General features: G+C 36.3%; 1 protein-coding gene across 4 annotated transcripts in view; it reads right to left on the bottom strand.

Annotated features, from left to right (window-relative positions):
- NR2C2 (nuclear receptor subfamily 2, group C, member 2) overlaps positions 1-9,760 on the bottom strand; it is a 37,917-nt gene extending 28,157 nt beyond the window's left edge. For 2 of the 4 annotated variants that reach the window (XM_010570004.1, XM_010570013.1), the window contains exon 1: positions 9,678-9,757. In XM_010570004.1, coding sequence (XP_010568306.1) covers positions 9,678-9,737 — 60 coding nt within the window. In that variant the 5' untranslated portion in view covers positions 9,738-9,757. Of the gene's footprint in view, positions 1-8,308; positions 8,409-9,677 lie in introns of all 4 variants that reach the window. The other 2 variants (XM_010570032.1, XM_010570023.1) reach the window with 2 other exon arrangements.
- Between the last annotated feature and the right edge of the window lie 2,623 nt (positions 9,761-12,383).

The following is a 12,383-nucleotide window of genomic DNA, read 5'->3' as shown; positions in this document are numbered from 1 at the left end:
AAAGTCTTAATTTTGTAAGCTTTCCTGTTTAATATACAAAAAAGTTCATTTGTGATGTAAAGAAAGAAAAAACAGTTTGGATAGCTGGGCAAATTTACTGCAGTCTCTTTGGGGAAGCACTTAATGAAGCCATACTGTTCTACTCTCCTATTGCCTGTTCCGTAAGTAGTCCCAAATACTGTAAAAGTAAAACCTAAATTGAACATACTATCTCTAATTGTCTTTAATACACAGGAGAGATTTAGAAGTAGTAGAATCTTCTAATTATTGGATGATACGAGGCATGCAGCAGCAGAAAACAATATATGTAGGCAAGAAAAAAATGAAGTCTCCCAAAATCAAGACTCTTAAAGGATGCATTTGAACAACGATCTCCTTATCTTGCATGCCAAATTATTATCTAAGCTATGCACCCTTTAAAAGGTCTAAATTAGAGGAAGAAGATCTTTTAAAACTGTTTTCCACTTCTTTCACCTTCAATTATAGAATCCTTAGCCTTTTCTTGAAGCATCTTCGAACCTTACACTACAATGCACTGTGGACAGCTTATAAATAGAGAGATCTATTTTTCCCATGTTGTTCAAGGATTTATAGCAACTTATAAAAAGAATGCCAGTATATATATGGTAACTGCACTGAAACTCTTCTGTAAACATTTTGGGACTAAACAACCATTTATTTTTTCTGGGTTTGTAAAGTACCTGCTGCTAAGGCGTCCTAGTGTAGAACAGTGGTCAATATGAAAACTAGCGCTTTACGCTTTAGAACACTTTCTCAGTTTTTATAGAGTGGACCATATCCTCATATAAATGCTGTTTTTACTCATCAACTCCAGTCTCCTTTAATATGAGTTATTTCTCATCTTCACCACATGACTAGTTGGTTATCTTAAGTCTAACAGTGAGTTCTCAATACAGTAAGTTTGAGACCAGCCACCATTATATGCTGGTATGTCATTTTCATGTTCAAATATTCAAGAACATGTATTTATTAAACTGAAACCAGACAAATTTTACTCTTTTCTTGGCTGAGAAGATATGGTGCAGCAGTGGAGAATAATTTGTCTAATACCAATAAATGTTTCAGTGTGCACATATAATTTATTTTTATACTCTTATTAACATGCATACATACTCAGGATGGTATAGGACTCTGAAATGCAAAATTTTACCTTTTTTTCAGGCTTGCCTACTTAATACTCAGCTTAATAACAGCTTTAAATTTCTGCTACTAAATGCTACTAAAAATCTCAAGTTTATTTTCCAGACTGAATACACATGCCATTGGTTGACAGCAGAACAACTATGGTAAATAAATCAAATGCAAAAAAGGGAAGATATTTTTTGAAATACAAAATTTACAAGAGTGAGGGGAAAAAAAATCTTCTGTCATTTTGTTTGAAAGCTGAATTTCTACTTTGAGCACTGTCACACACTTACAAACAATGAGAATGGATAAATACATGATGCTTCATTATGGTCCTACCCAGTCAACTGCATCAAATTTGACTTAAGTAAAAATATTAAGGAAAAGAAAGAAAGAAAAAAAGGAATAGCAGTCTGAGAATATTCTCAGAATATTCAGAGAACACTCTAAAAAAGTTCTATCAGAGATTTACCTTAACTTCAGACAGCTTATACAAATACTATAGGAAAAATTAAGCTATCATTAATCAGACTCCCAAATAAATTGAATCAAATATTCTGAAAGCAAATGGCTTGTAAGTACTCATATCAGGAAGATAATACAGTTTAACATTAAATTAGGTTCACTTACTGGATTAAACATAACATTGACTTTTCCAATCTGTTGTTCAGAAGAAACATGACACCATGAAACCTGTATCATGTTTAAAACAGCTGCTTTGGAAACTGTACATGCAAAGACCTAGTCCTCCAAAGTCAATGATGGTACGTTTCTGTAATTCTAAAATATATTTTAAAAAATTAAATACACTTTAATTTCTTTAAGACTGGAAAGAGACTCAAATAAGACTTTATCTTCAAGAGATGAGGAAAGAGACAAAGTAGGTCGTATATCATAGAAAACTTCAGCGCACCACATTTTACAGAGGCTTAATCAACAATCACTTAGAAGTAACCACTAACACTATGACTTAGATATAGTCAGAAAATAATACATATAATGTAAAAGATAGCTCAAACCCCCCTAATTTCCCTACACAAAACACATCAAATACACTTATTCTAAGAGACAGGGGAAAAATAATCTGCTTTAATACACTTAGTACTGTTCTCTTCCAGGGGCTCCCTAGCTGTACACTGTACAGACTCTAGTACTTACAGTGTCAAATTCTTCTTGCAGCCTTATTTACATTTTTCCTCAGCAAACCTCTGAGGGCAAAACAATCCAAGAGAAATGTCGAGGTCACTTTTAGTCAGATCACAGATAGTTTCATCCAGTCTCCATTATTGAGGATTCCAATCATAGAAAGCAGCCAGTAATGTTTTAAAACGCCCTCTCTCTGACCCCGTTCCTCTGAAGGTCAAGTGCACTATCATTCCCTGTAACCAAGGAAGCAGAATCAACGTGTTCCTGCTGTTTTGCCAGCTGCTGAAGGAGTTTGTCTAATAGTAAGATTTATTTCATTTGGGGATGATAGTCCCAGGTTATCAAGCTTCGCCCTCCCCCTGTTCTCTGTTCTTAAGCCCCTCAACCTGCTCACTCTCTATGAACTGTAAAACAGCAAAATGAAATCTGAGAAAAGAGTTTGCCTGTATCTTGAATTACTTTCAAATCAGCAAAATTGAAAGGAAAATCTACCACATTCCCTGGTGAGCATCTTTAGCCTTAAAGTTCATTAAGCCTATGTATTTAAAGCAACACAGGCCTTTCTAAACTAGTCCGGGGCCCTCAAATATGAAGTAGCATAATCAGTCTTAATACACTTAAGAATTCATACATTAAGTTCATGACATACGTGATTAATCAGTTTCAACTCCATAACAAAACATTTGTATTAGGCTGCAGTGAAGGCTAACAAATGGGTGAAAACAGAAAATATTTTTAAATTCTTAGAGAGTGAAATTTGTTAACATTATGGTCCATGAAGTTTTGAGAAAAATGACCATGTGCTTGACAAGTTTTACAACAGTACACCTGAATGCAGTGGACTTCCACTACAAAGCTTTATGCAACAAATGCATGACCTATGTGTCTTTAAGTAGCACTGGTATTTTCTTTTAACTTCAAGGACTCCTAATCTTAGCACAGAAGTGTGCTCACTATTGAAATTAGGCTCTTCACTTGATAGAAAACACAATTATCTATTGTACAACTCTCTAAAAAGAATATCTATGAACAATTGCTGTAACTACAGAAATGTATTTACAGCATAGGTACAATCTAAATGTTTGGTCAACTAATTGTGATCTAGTGTGGGGAAAAATATTATAACTAAAACATGTGAGAGAAACCAATGAAATTTTATTTGGATTTTTGTTGTGCTTATTATCTGACACCACACTTAACCTTGTCACTCTAGGCCTTTATTTGTCCAATTCATTCAGGAAAGACGTTTATGATACCTGATCAGTAGCTGTCTTTCCTTGGACAAAAACCAAATCCTGAATATAATAACGCTTTATCACTACATAACCCTATGTTCAGAAGTAGACTTCCCAACTCTGAAGTCTGGAATAGCTGTATTGCAAAAAGAAGGCAGAATCTTTGTAACACTTAAGCAGAAGTGATATAAAAACACATAGAAAAAAAAAGACTACAAGTTGCTTGTTTTCTGAATCAAAAGACAAGCTAGGAAAGTAATTCAAGTTCGAAATAAAATACGAAACCTATCAACTATAGTGTACTGATGTAGTTAGAACTACATTAGTAGTAGTAGTACTACATTAGTAACTACTAATGTAGTTAACAGCTTTGTCACAACTGCCAAAGTCACCCACAAAATCTCAACGACTTGAGCAAGAAATAAAAAATATATGAAATGTATCTTTAACTAAGAGTAGTGTTAGATTTTTAGGGCCTGGTAATTCTTTTTTTGATGGAACCTTCTCAAGTACTGTATGCTGCACAGAAATATTACAGCTACAAAGGCTTTCACACTTATTTTTATAGGACATCAACTATGCTACCATAATAAACATCCATAGCAAAGCAGAATTAGTATTTTATAACTGTAGAATTTCTAATATTTCAACAGTGACATTCTTACAGAATGCAAGAGTATGTATTATGTTTAATGTAACAGAGGGCCTCTAAAGTTAATGGGAAGTTCTGAAATTACTGTACTTAGTCATTTTCACAGGAAAACACTATTCAGAAATTAGTTCAGGTATCTATCATTTTACTTAGAGTCTTATTTTTGTTGTTGTACATATTTCACTTATTGGAAGTGTCATTGTGAGAATGCCTGTGACCTCTCTGGCATGTGCTTGCAGAACATTGGGACAGTATCTTGTCTGGAATTTTTGCTAATGTGTACAGGGATTGTAGAAATCAATCTGTATCAACTGGAGGGAGGGGAAAAGAGGAAAAAGCAATCAGCATTAAATATATATTTTAGGACTTAAGAAGACTTCACATCTCTCAAAGTAGTTTTCAGATTCACTGCACTAACTAATCTTATCTGGTACAGATTAAAAACATTTCATGCTTAACTACTGTGTGATTTCCTCAGAAGTCTATGAGGATGCAACTGGTATTTTCATTTTAGCACTCACATTGCAAACACTAGTTATACATGGGTAGACTGGGAGAACACAACAATTTCATGAAGCATGTCAAGTGTACTTCTGGTATACCACTGGAAGACAGAAGCTGAAGACAAGTGGCATAGCATGGAGAACTGTCTGCTTTGGACCAATCAGCAGAGGACTGCATTCACCTGGGCTCTCAAACCAACAAGTATCACTAGCAATAATTTCATATGCTGAAGTGGATATAAATTAATTAATAATGATTTGCATTAAATGACACAGACAATCTGCACAAAGCTCAAGAAATATAAAAATACACTAAGAAGCATATGTATCTACTACTGTCTTGCCTTTTTCAGTACTAAACTAAAACCAAGTATTTGGCAATTAGGTGCATTTTGAAGGCTCGCAAAATTAAACTTGGCTTCTTCTGTTTCTTTTATTCATCATTTTATCATTTTATATACATAAAAATGTGTATACGAAAAATACTTATTTTTCCTAATTTTTTTCAGTAAAGCAGTCCACTTTAATTCTACATGTTAGTTGCAATCATATTATATTAAATTTATGATATAAGTATATATAAAATATATATATGTATATATAAAATCAGTAGTTTGAAGCTAAGCTTCTCTAGACATTTCATTATTTCTGTCCTTTGAAATAAATAAGGTTTCTTCATAGCCATATAGTCAAGTTGCATACTAATTTACTAAACTGACTTGCCCACAGTGTACATATACGTCTATGTGTGTAGGTGTGTTTGTATGTACATATGCATATATCGAATAAATTTCTGTACTTACTAACCAAATTTTCAATACTTTCTATATCTTGTTTCCCTGCTACCATATTGATTATGAAAGCAGTATTTGAGAAATATATTGAAAGAATAGTAAATTGGCCACATAGTGGAGGAATTTTTAAAGCCTCTAAGCTTCTCTAACTTAAGTAGAAGAACATTTCCTATATTCACACCACTAAAAGCCAAAGTAATTGTATTGCTTGAATACATTGGTCAGTTCTCACTAAGAGTAAACCGATTTGAGAGATATTATTAATATTATACAAAAGAGAATAGAAATTAAAGCAAGGCATAATTAAGCAATCACAGACCAAATATGTTCAACTGCACCCAGAAACATAAACTATTTTTTACAAGTTTTCTCTGACATAACAGTTAAAGAATTTAAATGAAAAATACGGTACTAAGTTTTACACCATAAAAACCACTACATCTCAAATCAAATTGGAAAGACTTCTTTTTCTCTAGATATTTTTCCTAATGAACTTTTTTATCTATTAAATTAATAATAGGCTTTTACGAAAAATGTACATATTGCCTGGAAATGTCCAAATATATTTCTTTCACAGATGCAAGATATATCTAAAAAAAGTTTCAGTGATACTCTTTGGAATTAACTGTCCTGACCACTTGGGCCCTTTGTAGAATGGCAGATAAAATTAAGATCCACCATGGAAGAACTCATGTGTAGTTTAACAGCCCTAACAGGATGTTGGTGCAAGATCTTGTATGAGACATATGAAGGCAACAGTCATGGAAGAATCTGCAATTCTTGGCATATCTGCATCCTAAAAAATGTCAAGACTGTGTCTTACATAACACCCCAATACCTATATTACACCAGCAGCTATGCCACATCTGGTAGCATTCCTGAATGCTTGAATGAATTCAGAGGCTGCTAAACTGCATAAGCCATGTAGGATCTCATTATTCCAATTATGCACTTCGCATGAGATACCTCTCAGGCTCATGGTATGTCTAGGTCTTATGCAATTAACAGTAACTTGAGAAAAGCTGTATTTGAACTAAAAATGGTTTGAGAAGATTCAGCATCAAAAGTCCACCTTGAAAATTCATCCAAAAATGAGAAAATGGCCAATGATAATAATAAAATATTAAACATAAATGGCCTTATTTTACACTTCATTAATTCTTACAACAAAGCAAAAACTTACTCCATCAGAACAGCAGTGTTTCTACTCTCTTTTTTCAGCACACTGTGCATCATCTGGACATAAACCTAAATTGCCAAATGACTTATGATGTAATGTGTGAGAGAGATCTGAAGAGGGTCGAGAAAATACTTTATGGGACAAAGATACCCAGTATTTTTTCAGTCCCATAGCAAAACACACTTTCAGAAAGGCTCAAGGTTTTGATAGGTTCTTATCAGGGCACTGAGGGAACTGAAAGCAGCTGAAATGCTCCAGCAATGCAACTGGCGTAAACAAGATCCTGGTAAGCACAGGGCTCAATAGAGTCATCTGTGACTCTCTCCCTATAGCCTCTAACAGAGAAAAAGGATACACTGGGAATAGTTTGTGGCTGTCATAGAGCCGGAAGGGGACAGTTTTAGCAACTACTTAAAGCTCTTCCTGGTCACATCGGAGCTGATGTTGGAAAGAGGAAATAGCCCTTATTCCTCCCCACAGTGACAGTTCTGTTTAAAAACTTTGCATTAAAAACTAAGGCGCTGCACAGGGAATACATCACCACTTCATAACCAAATACATTTTTCTTACACGATATGCAAATCAAATCTAAGTTGGTGCTGGGACTGAACCTGGGCCACCGATATATGGCACAGTGACACTACTAAATAAATACTTGAGAAAAGCTGCGTTACTTATTTTTGTATTGAGGCTAAAGTATTTTTTGTGCTTTTCAAAAGCTACTCAGGGTGAGGAAGATTGCTGAAATTTCCTCTGAATCCCCTAGCTGCTCTCTGTTCTCCAACCTCATGAACTGTAAGTAAAGGCAACTGCAGACACTAAAAATGGAACTCTCTCTCTCACCCAATCCGTTCAGAAATACACAGTTGGAAAAATGCAACAAGCAACACTGCTATAAAGCAGAAGCAAGCAACAGCAGTGAAACCATTTGAAACCATTACAAGGACAATTTTACGAAGTCCTAAAAATAGAGTAAGTACAAAAATACAGGCAATACTGGAGTACGCTCAGTAACTTCTGTAATACATTCACAGTTTCATGGAAAACAAAAACAACATATGGCCTACTTGCATGACAGTCTGATTTTGTGCTTGGCATCACAGTTCTCAATAAACCCATGCACTACTTATGCAGCAATTATGTCGAAAAAATCATACAGATATAGCTAAACCTGCCACTATTTGCATTAAGTTATCCTGTTTGCAACTTGTCTCTCATCATTCATAACCTAAAATTTAGTGCATGATTAGTGACTCTTTCTCTCCTTCCATTTAACTTTCATCGATGAAAAATACGATATTCTGAAAAAAGCCTCTCATTTTTAAGGCCAGTGCCAAGTAATATGCTACATTTTCTTTGAGAAACAGTAAGTACAAATACAGAATTTTAGCATACTTCAAGAAAACTAGTAATGTGTTTACCTGTATTAAAAACTGTATCTGACTGAACACACAAATAGCAGGCAGTCAGCCATTCATAAAGAAATGGTTCAGCATTAACATGGTAATAGCATTAATTAATTCTTAATAAGATAATGCTGCTTATAACTGTTTTTCCATGAACAAAGCTTTCATGGTGTTATGCAGTGGACAGGCATATAATTTAAGGAGGAGTTGAATACTATAAAGAGATGAAGCCCTCTATTTACCCACCGGCCAGGAAGAAATCACAGAGCTTCATACACTCTTGAGATGGAGCGATCTCTCCAGTGGCAAGATACAACCATCACACTATGTTACCACGGTGCATTTCCTGCACGAGGAATTACAAATGTCACATATTTTATGTGCCTTAGATGTGATTATAGCACTCAAGTTCTACCAAAATAGTATAAGGTTTGCCAGTATTTCCATTACAGGTTTTTATTTCCAGGTTTGTTTGGAAGTGTTTTTAAAAAAATGCAGCTTGACAAATTTGATACCTGGTATAGCAAACTAGAGTGAAAAATCACTTGTGGTTTTCAGTGTGAAATTTTAGAGTTTTTTGAAACTACTCTTTAGATGTTATTTCCAGGATACTCAGTAGGCCATTTTCCACACTATTTAAAAAGAACCAAAATTTTTTAGAAAAAAATTGCTCTAAGTAGGGAATCTCGAATGCATTTCTGAAGACACAATGACGCATATACTTCCTTCATATATAGAGCTTCTTCTTGAACTAAAAATATTTTTTAATATCCAGGTGTAATCTTAGTTCAATAGTTCCCCCCCCCCCCCCAACTAATGTCTGAAAAGTGGCCTTGTCTAGAGACATCTCTTGGCCTACTTGCCCTTTGTTATTTATGAAATCCCTTAATTATGTAATCATATGATAAATCATAGTAAATCTGAAGGACATTAAACCAAATTATTTTAACCATACAAAAATTCTAGTCTATTTTTTGACTGACGTTTGCATATGGAAGGAAATAAATAGGTTATTTCCAAGGCCATTGTCACATGTAGCTTCAGTGTTTACGAGCTGCTTTAGACATTTTAGCTGTTGAGCATCCAAGCTTCAGTGAATATACATCAAGACAAGACATCACTTTAAGTAGATTTTGTGCTCTTTTTCTCATACGTGTCAGCAGAAAACATAAAGCCTGATTAAATTAATCACGCTACTGTAAATTCAATATAGTGCATAAGTAAAACAGGTAACTTCAAACACTGTTCTGGACTTAGATGACAACTCAAGAGATAAGCAGAAACCTTTCATGTCCAAAATGGCCAAGCTAATGATCAAATGACCAGAAATTTTGTTGTATTAATTTTTTAAACAATCCATAATACAGCCAAGTTTCTCTATAGTTCATGTTGAATTTCCTACTTGCATTCCTAATATGGGGGCCACCAGAATGAAGGTAAACAAACCACATATGGGTTGCACTGGTTTCTTGTTTGTCCCCAAGTGTAAAACAATACTGTTCTATAAAGACTTTCTGTCCCATTTATGCTTAATTGTAAACAGCAAGGATTCCCTAATATGTTTTTCATTTCAAAATCTCATATACCAACTGTTGCGATATCATCTGTCACTCACCTCAGCCACCTGCTGAGTCTCCACTACTTGCTGAGCCAGCACCTCCATGTTGGTTGCCATGGTGAAACAAGATCATTAGAGAACCTGTTTGAAAAGATGCCAGCAACGTCCATCAGGCACAAAAGTTATTTTTTTTCCTTATTATTAAAGAAAGCTCTGATATGACTTTTTGATAATTTACAATACTGTTTGACATTTCTCAAAAATAAGAAAATATGCCACGGATGCGTGTATGTGTGTGCGCACATATATATATACACACACACATATATGTACAGTACATGCATACTGGAACCATACTGTTAAAAAAGCTGAGGCACAGTTATTCTTTTACTTTATAAAGCCTCTAAAGCAGTTTGTGGAATTCACAGATCTCTAAGGCACTTTCCTCAACTCAAGGGAAGAGAAAACTTACAGATAAATTGGTTCTACACTACATGCTGAACAAGGAAACAGCAATCTAAGAATACCGTTTTGAGCAAATTTTTATTGAGTCATTATGTCAAACTGCCATGTTCATCCATATTCTTACGATAATCTTGCACAATAAGGGAAATAAACTGTCACATCTAAAATGTATTTTCTATTACCTAAACTACTTTTTTATTATAATGTGGTAGCATTACCACTCTGAGGAGAAAATACTGCAGAATTGTTTTATCCCTTTGTGAGTGTCTGTACCTTCAACTTAATGCTCTTCAGGGTTTAAAAAAAAAAAAAAGAAAAAGACAAAGCAAAGAGAAAAAGGAGGAGACAAGAAAAAAACCCCACACTTCCAATATATTTTTAATGATCATTATTAGGGCTGTGTTTCTCCAAGGGTAAATTTAATTAAGATTTCAAATTCATGCATTCAGTTTTTAATTGTGACTTGCTCATTACAGAGCCAGAGTTCAGATTCTGACCCAGGTACAGGTAATGAAAAGGCATTCCTGAATGCTGGCTCAATTGATGTTTTATTGAAAACCTTCTGTTGGTATTTCCAAAGCAATCATTTAACATAAAATTAAAAAATACTATGAACAATAGCAATACATGTAACAGAAATATGCATGCATGTCTCTAGCACCAACCTCCCCATTCAAATGCAACTTCTACAAAGCTAACATTGTTGAAAATGTCAAAATTCATTAAGCTAAAAAGAGTAAATCATATTGTGGTAAATTAAATGTGAAAACTATTTTGCATATGTCAATGGAAGACTATTTGTAACAATGCATAATCAAAGTTGAGACATTCCCTATGGAAATCATATTTATGCTAGTTCCTCATACAGCTTGTAATTTTTATTCGAGTGTTCAACTTGCACAGTAAGCTTATGAACTATTTCCACCAGACCCATTTAATGTTGCAGCTTGTGGATGGTTTCTCATTTGTTCAGTAATTCCTTTTCAGTGTTTTCGCTTATTTTAAATTCATTTTTTATGTTCAGCAAGGAAGATAACCATATGCTCATAACATGCAGTTTTCTCAGTGCTTTAAGATGAAGGAAGCCCTGAAGATGAGGTATTTTGTTCCTAAGAATACCCTTCTAAGACCCAATGCAGTCTTTGCTGTGGTACAGCTCTGAGAGATTTGCTGTTGGTGTTGTTATCCACCAAGGTTTTTTGTACTTTCCATCTTCCCAAAACAGCAATAAGCTGAGGCTAGCTGATCAAATCCAACCAGAAGCCCAGAGACCATATACAGCCACGCCAAGTAAGCTTGGTAATGATGCTGACTCACAGAATGTGACACAAGGCAAAACCAGCTTCCTAGCAAAACCCTTGAGCAGCAAAGTTCATAAGAAAAAAAAAAAAATCCCCCAAACAAACCAACAAAAAAGATGGAACTTAAAAACTGCAAGGAGGCACCTGGAGCACCAGGAAAATATTTCCCACGCAATAGGGTGGCAGCCAACGCAGTGCACATAGACGTGCTGCTGTCCAAAATACGGCATAAACCCATCCTCTCTCCCTAAGTTGCAGTGAAATCTCAGAAGAAAGTCATACACTCCATTTGAGATACTCTATGGGTATGGCCCTACTAGGATGACATGGCAAAAGGCCGAATTCAAGCTTATTGAAATTTGTTCCTTTGTCTTAAGGAAACAGTGTTCTTCACACTGCGTGCTTGATTCGGCTATATCAAGCGGCAGGCCAGCACCCTTCTCCTCAGCAGGAGTCTGGGGGAGACAGGAAAGGCGGGGCTCGCAGGTTAGGCTCTGCCGGGAACCCCTGTTGCACTGTCACTGTGGCAAGAAGCCGGTAGGAATCCTTGCAGCATACGACAGAAAATAACGAGGTCCGAGCCCCGGCCAGGAGCAGCCCCTACACCTCAGACCCGCTGTAACCCGCGCCGCCTGGCTCGAGTCGTGTCTGAGGGCAGCCTCTTTCCCGCCGCGCTCGCCGCCTGCCCCCATTGGCTGCGGCGCCCTCGCGGCCCACCGACACGCAAGACCCCCCGCCCAGCCCGCTACTGGTGCATCTTGCGGCAGCTACCGCCCCGCGCGCCATGAAACACACCCCTCCCTCCCGCCTCTCGTTTCAGCCAATGACGTCATGGAAGACGCAGCACTCCCACACACGCCACCGATTGGTTGAGGGAACCGCCCGTAAGGCCGGTGGCCCCACCTCTCGAGTAAGAGGGAAAACACCCGAGGGACGCGACTAAGCACAAGATGGCGGCGCTGGCTGGGGGCCAAGTCACAGGCGGGGCCGGCGCCGC

The sequence above is a fragment of the Haliaeetus leucocephalus genome, unplaced genomic scaffold (assembly GCF_000737465.1).
Source record: "Haliaeetus leucocephalus isolate CR32 unplaced genomic scaffold, Haliaeetus_leucocephalus-4.0 Scaffold2, whole genome shotgun sequence".
NCBI lineage: Eukaryota > Metazoa > Chordata > Aves > Accipitriformes > Accipitridae > Haliaeetus > Haliaeetus leucocephalus.
This window is presented reverse-complemented; position numbering and strand designations above follow the sequence as displayed.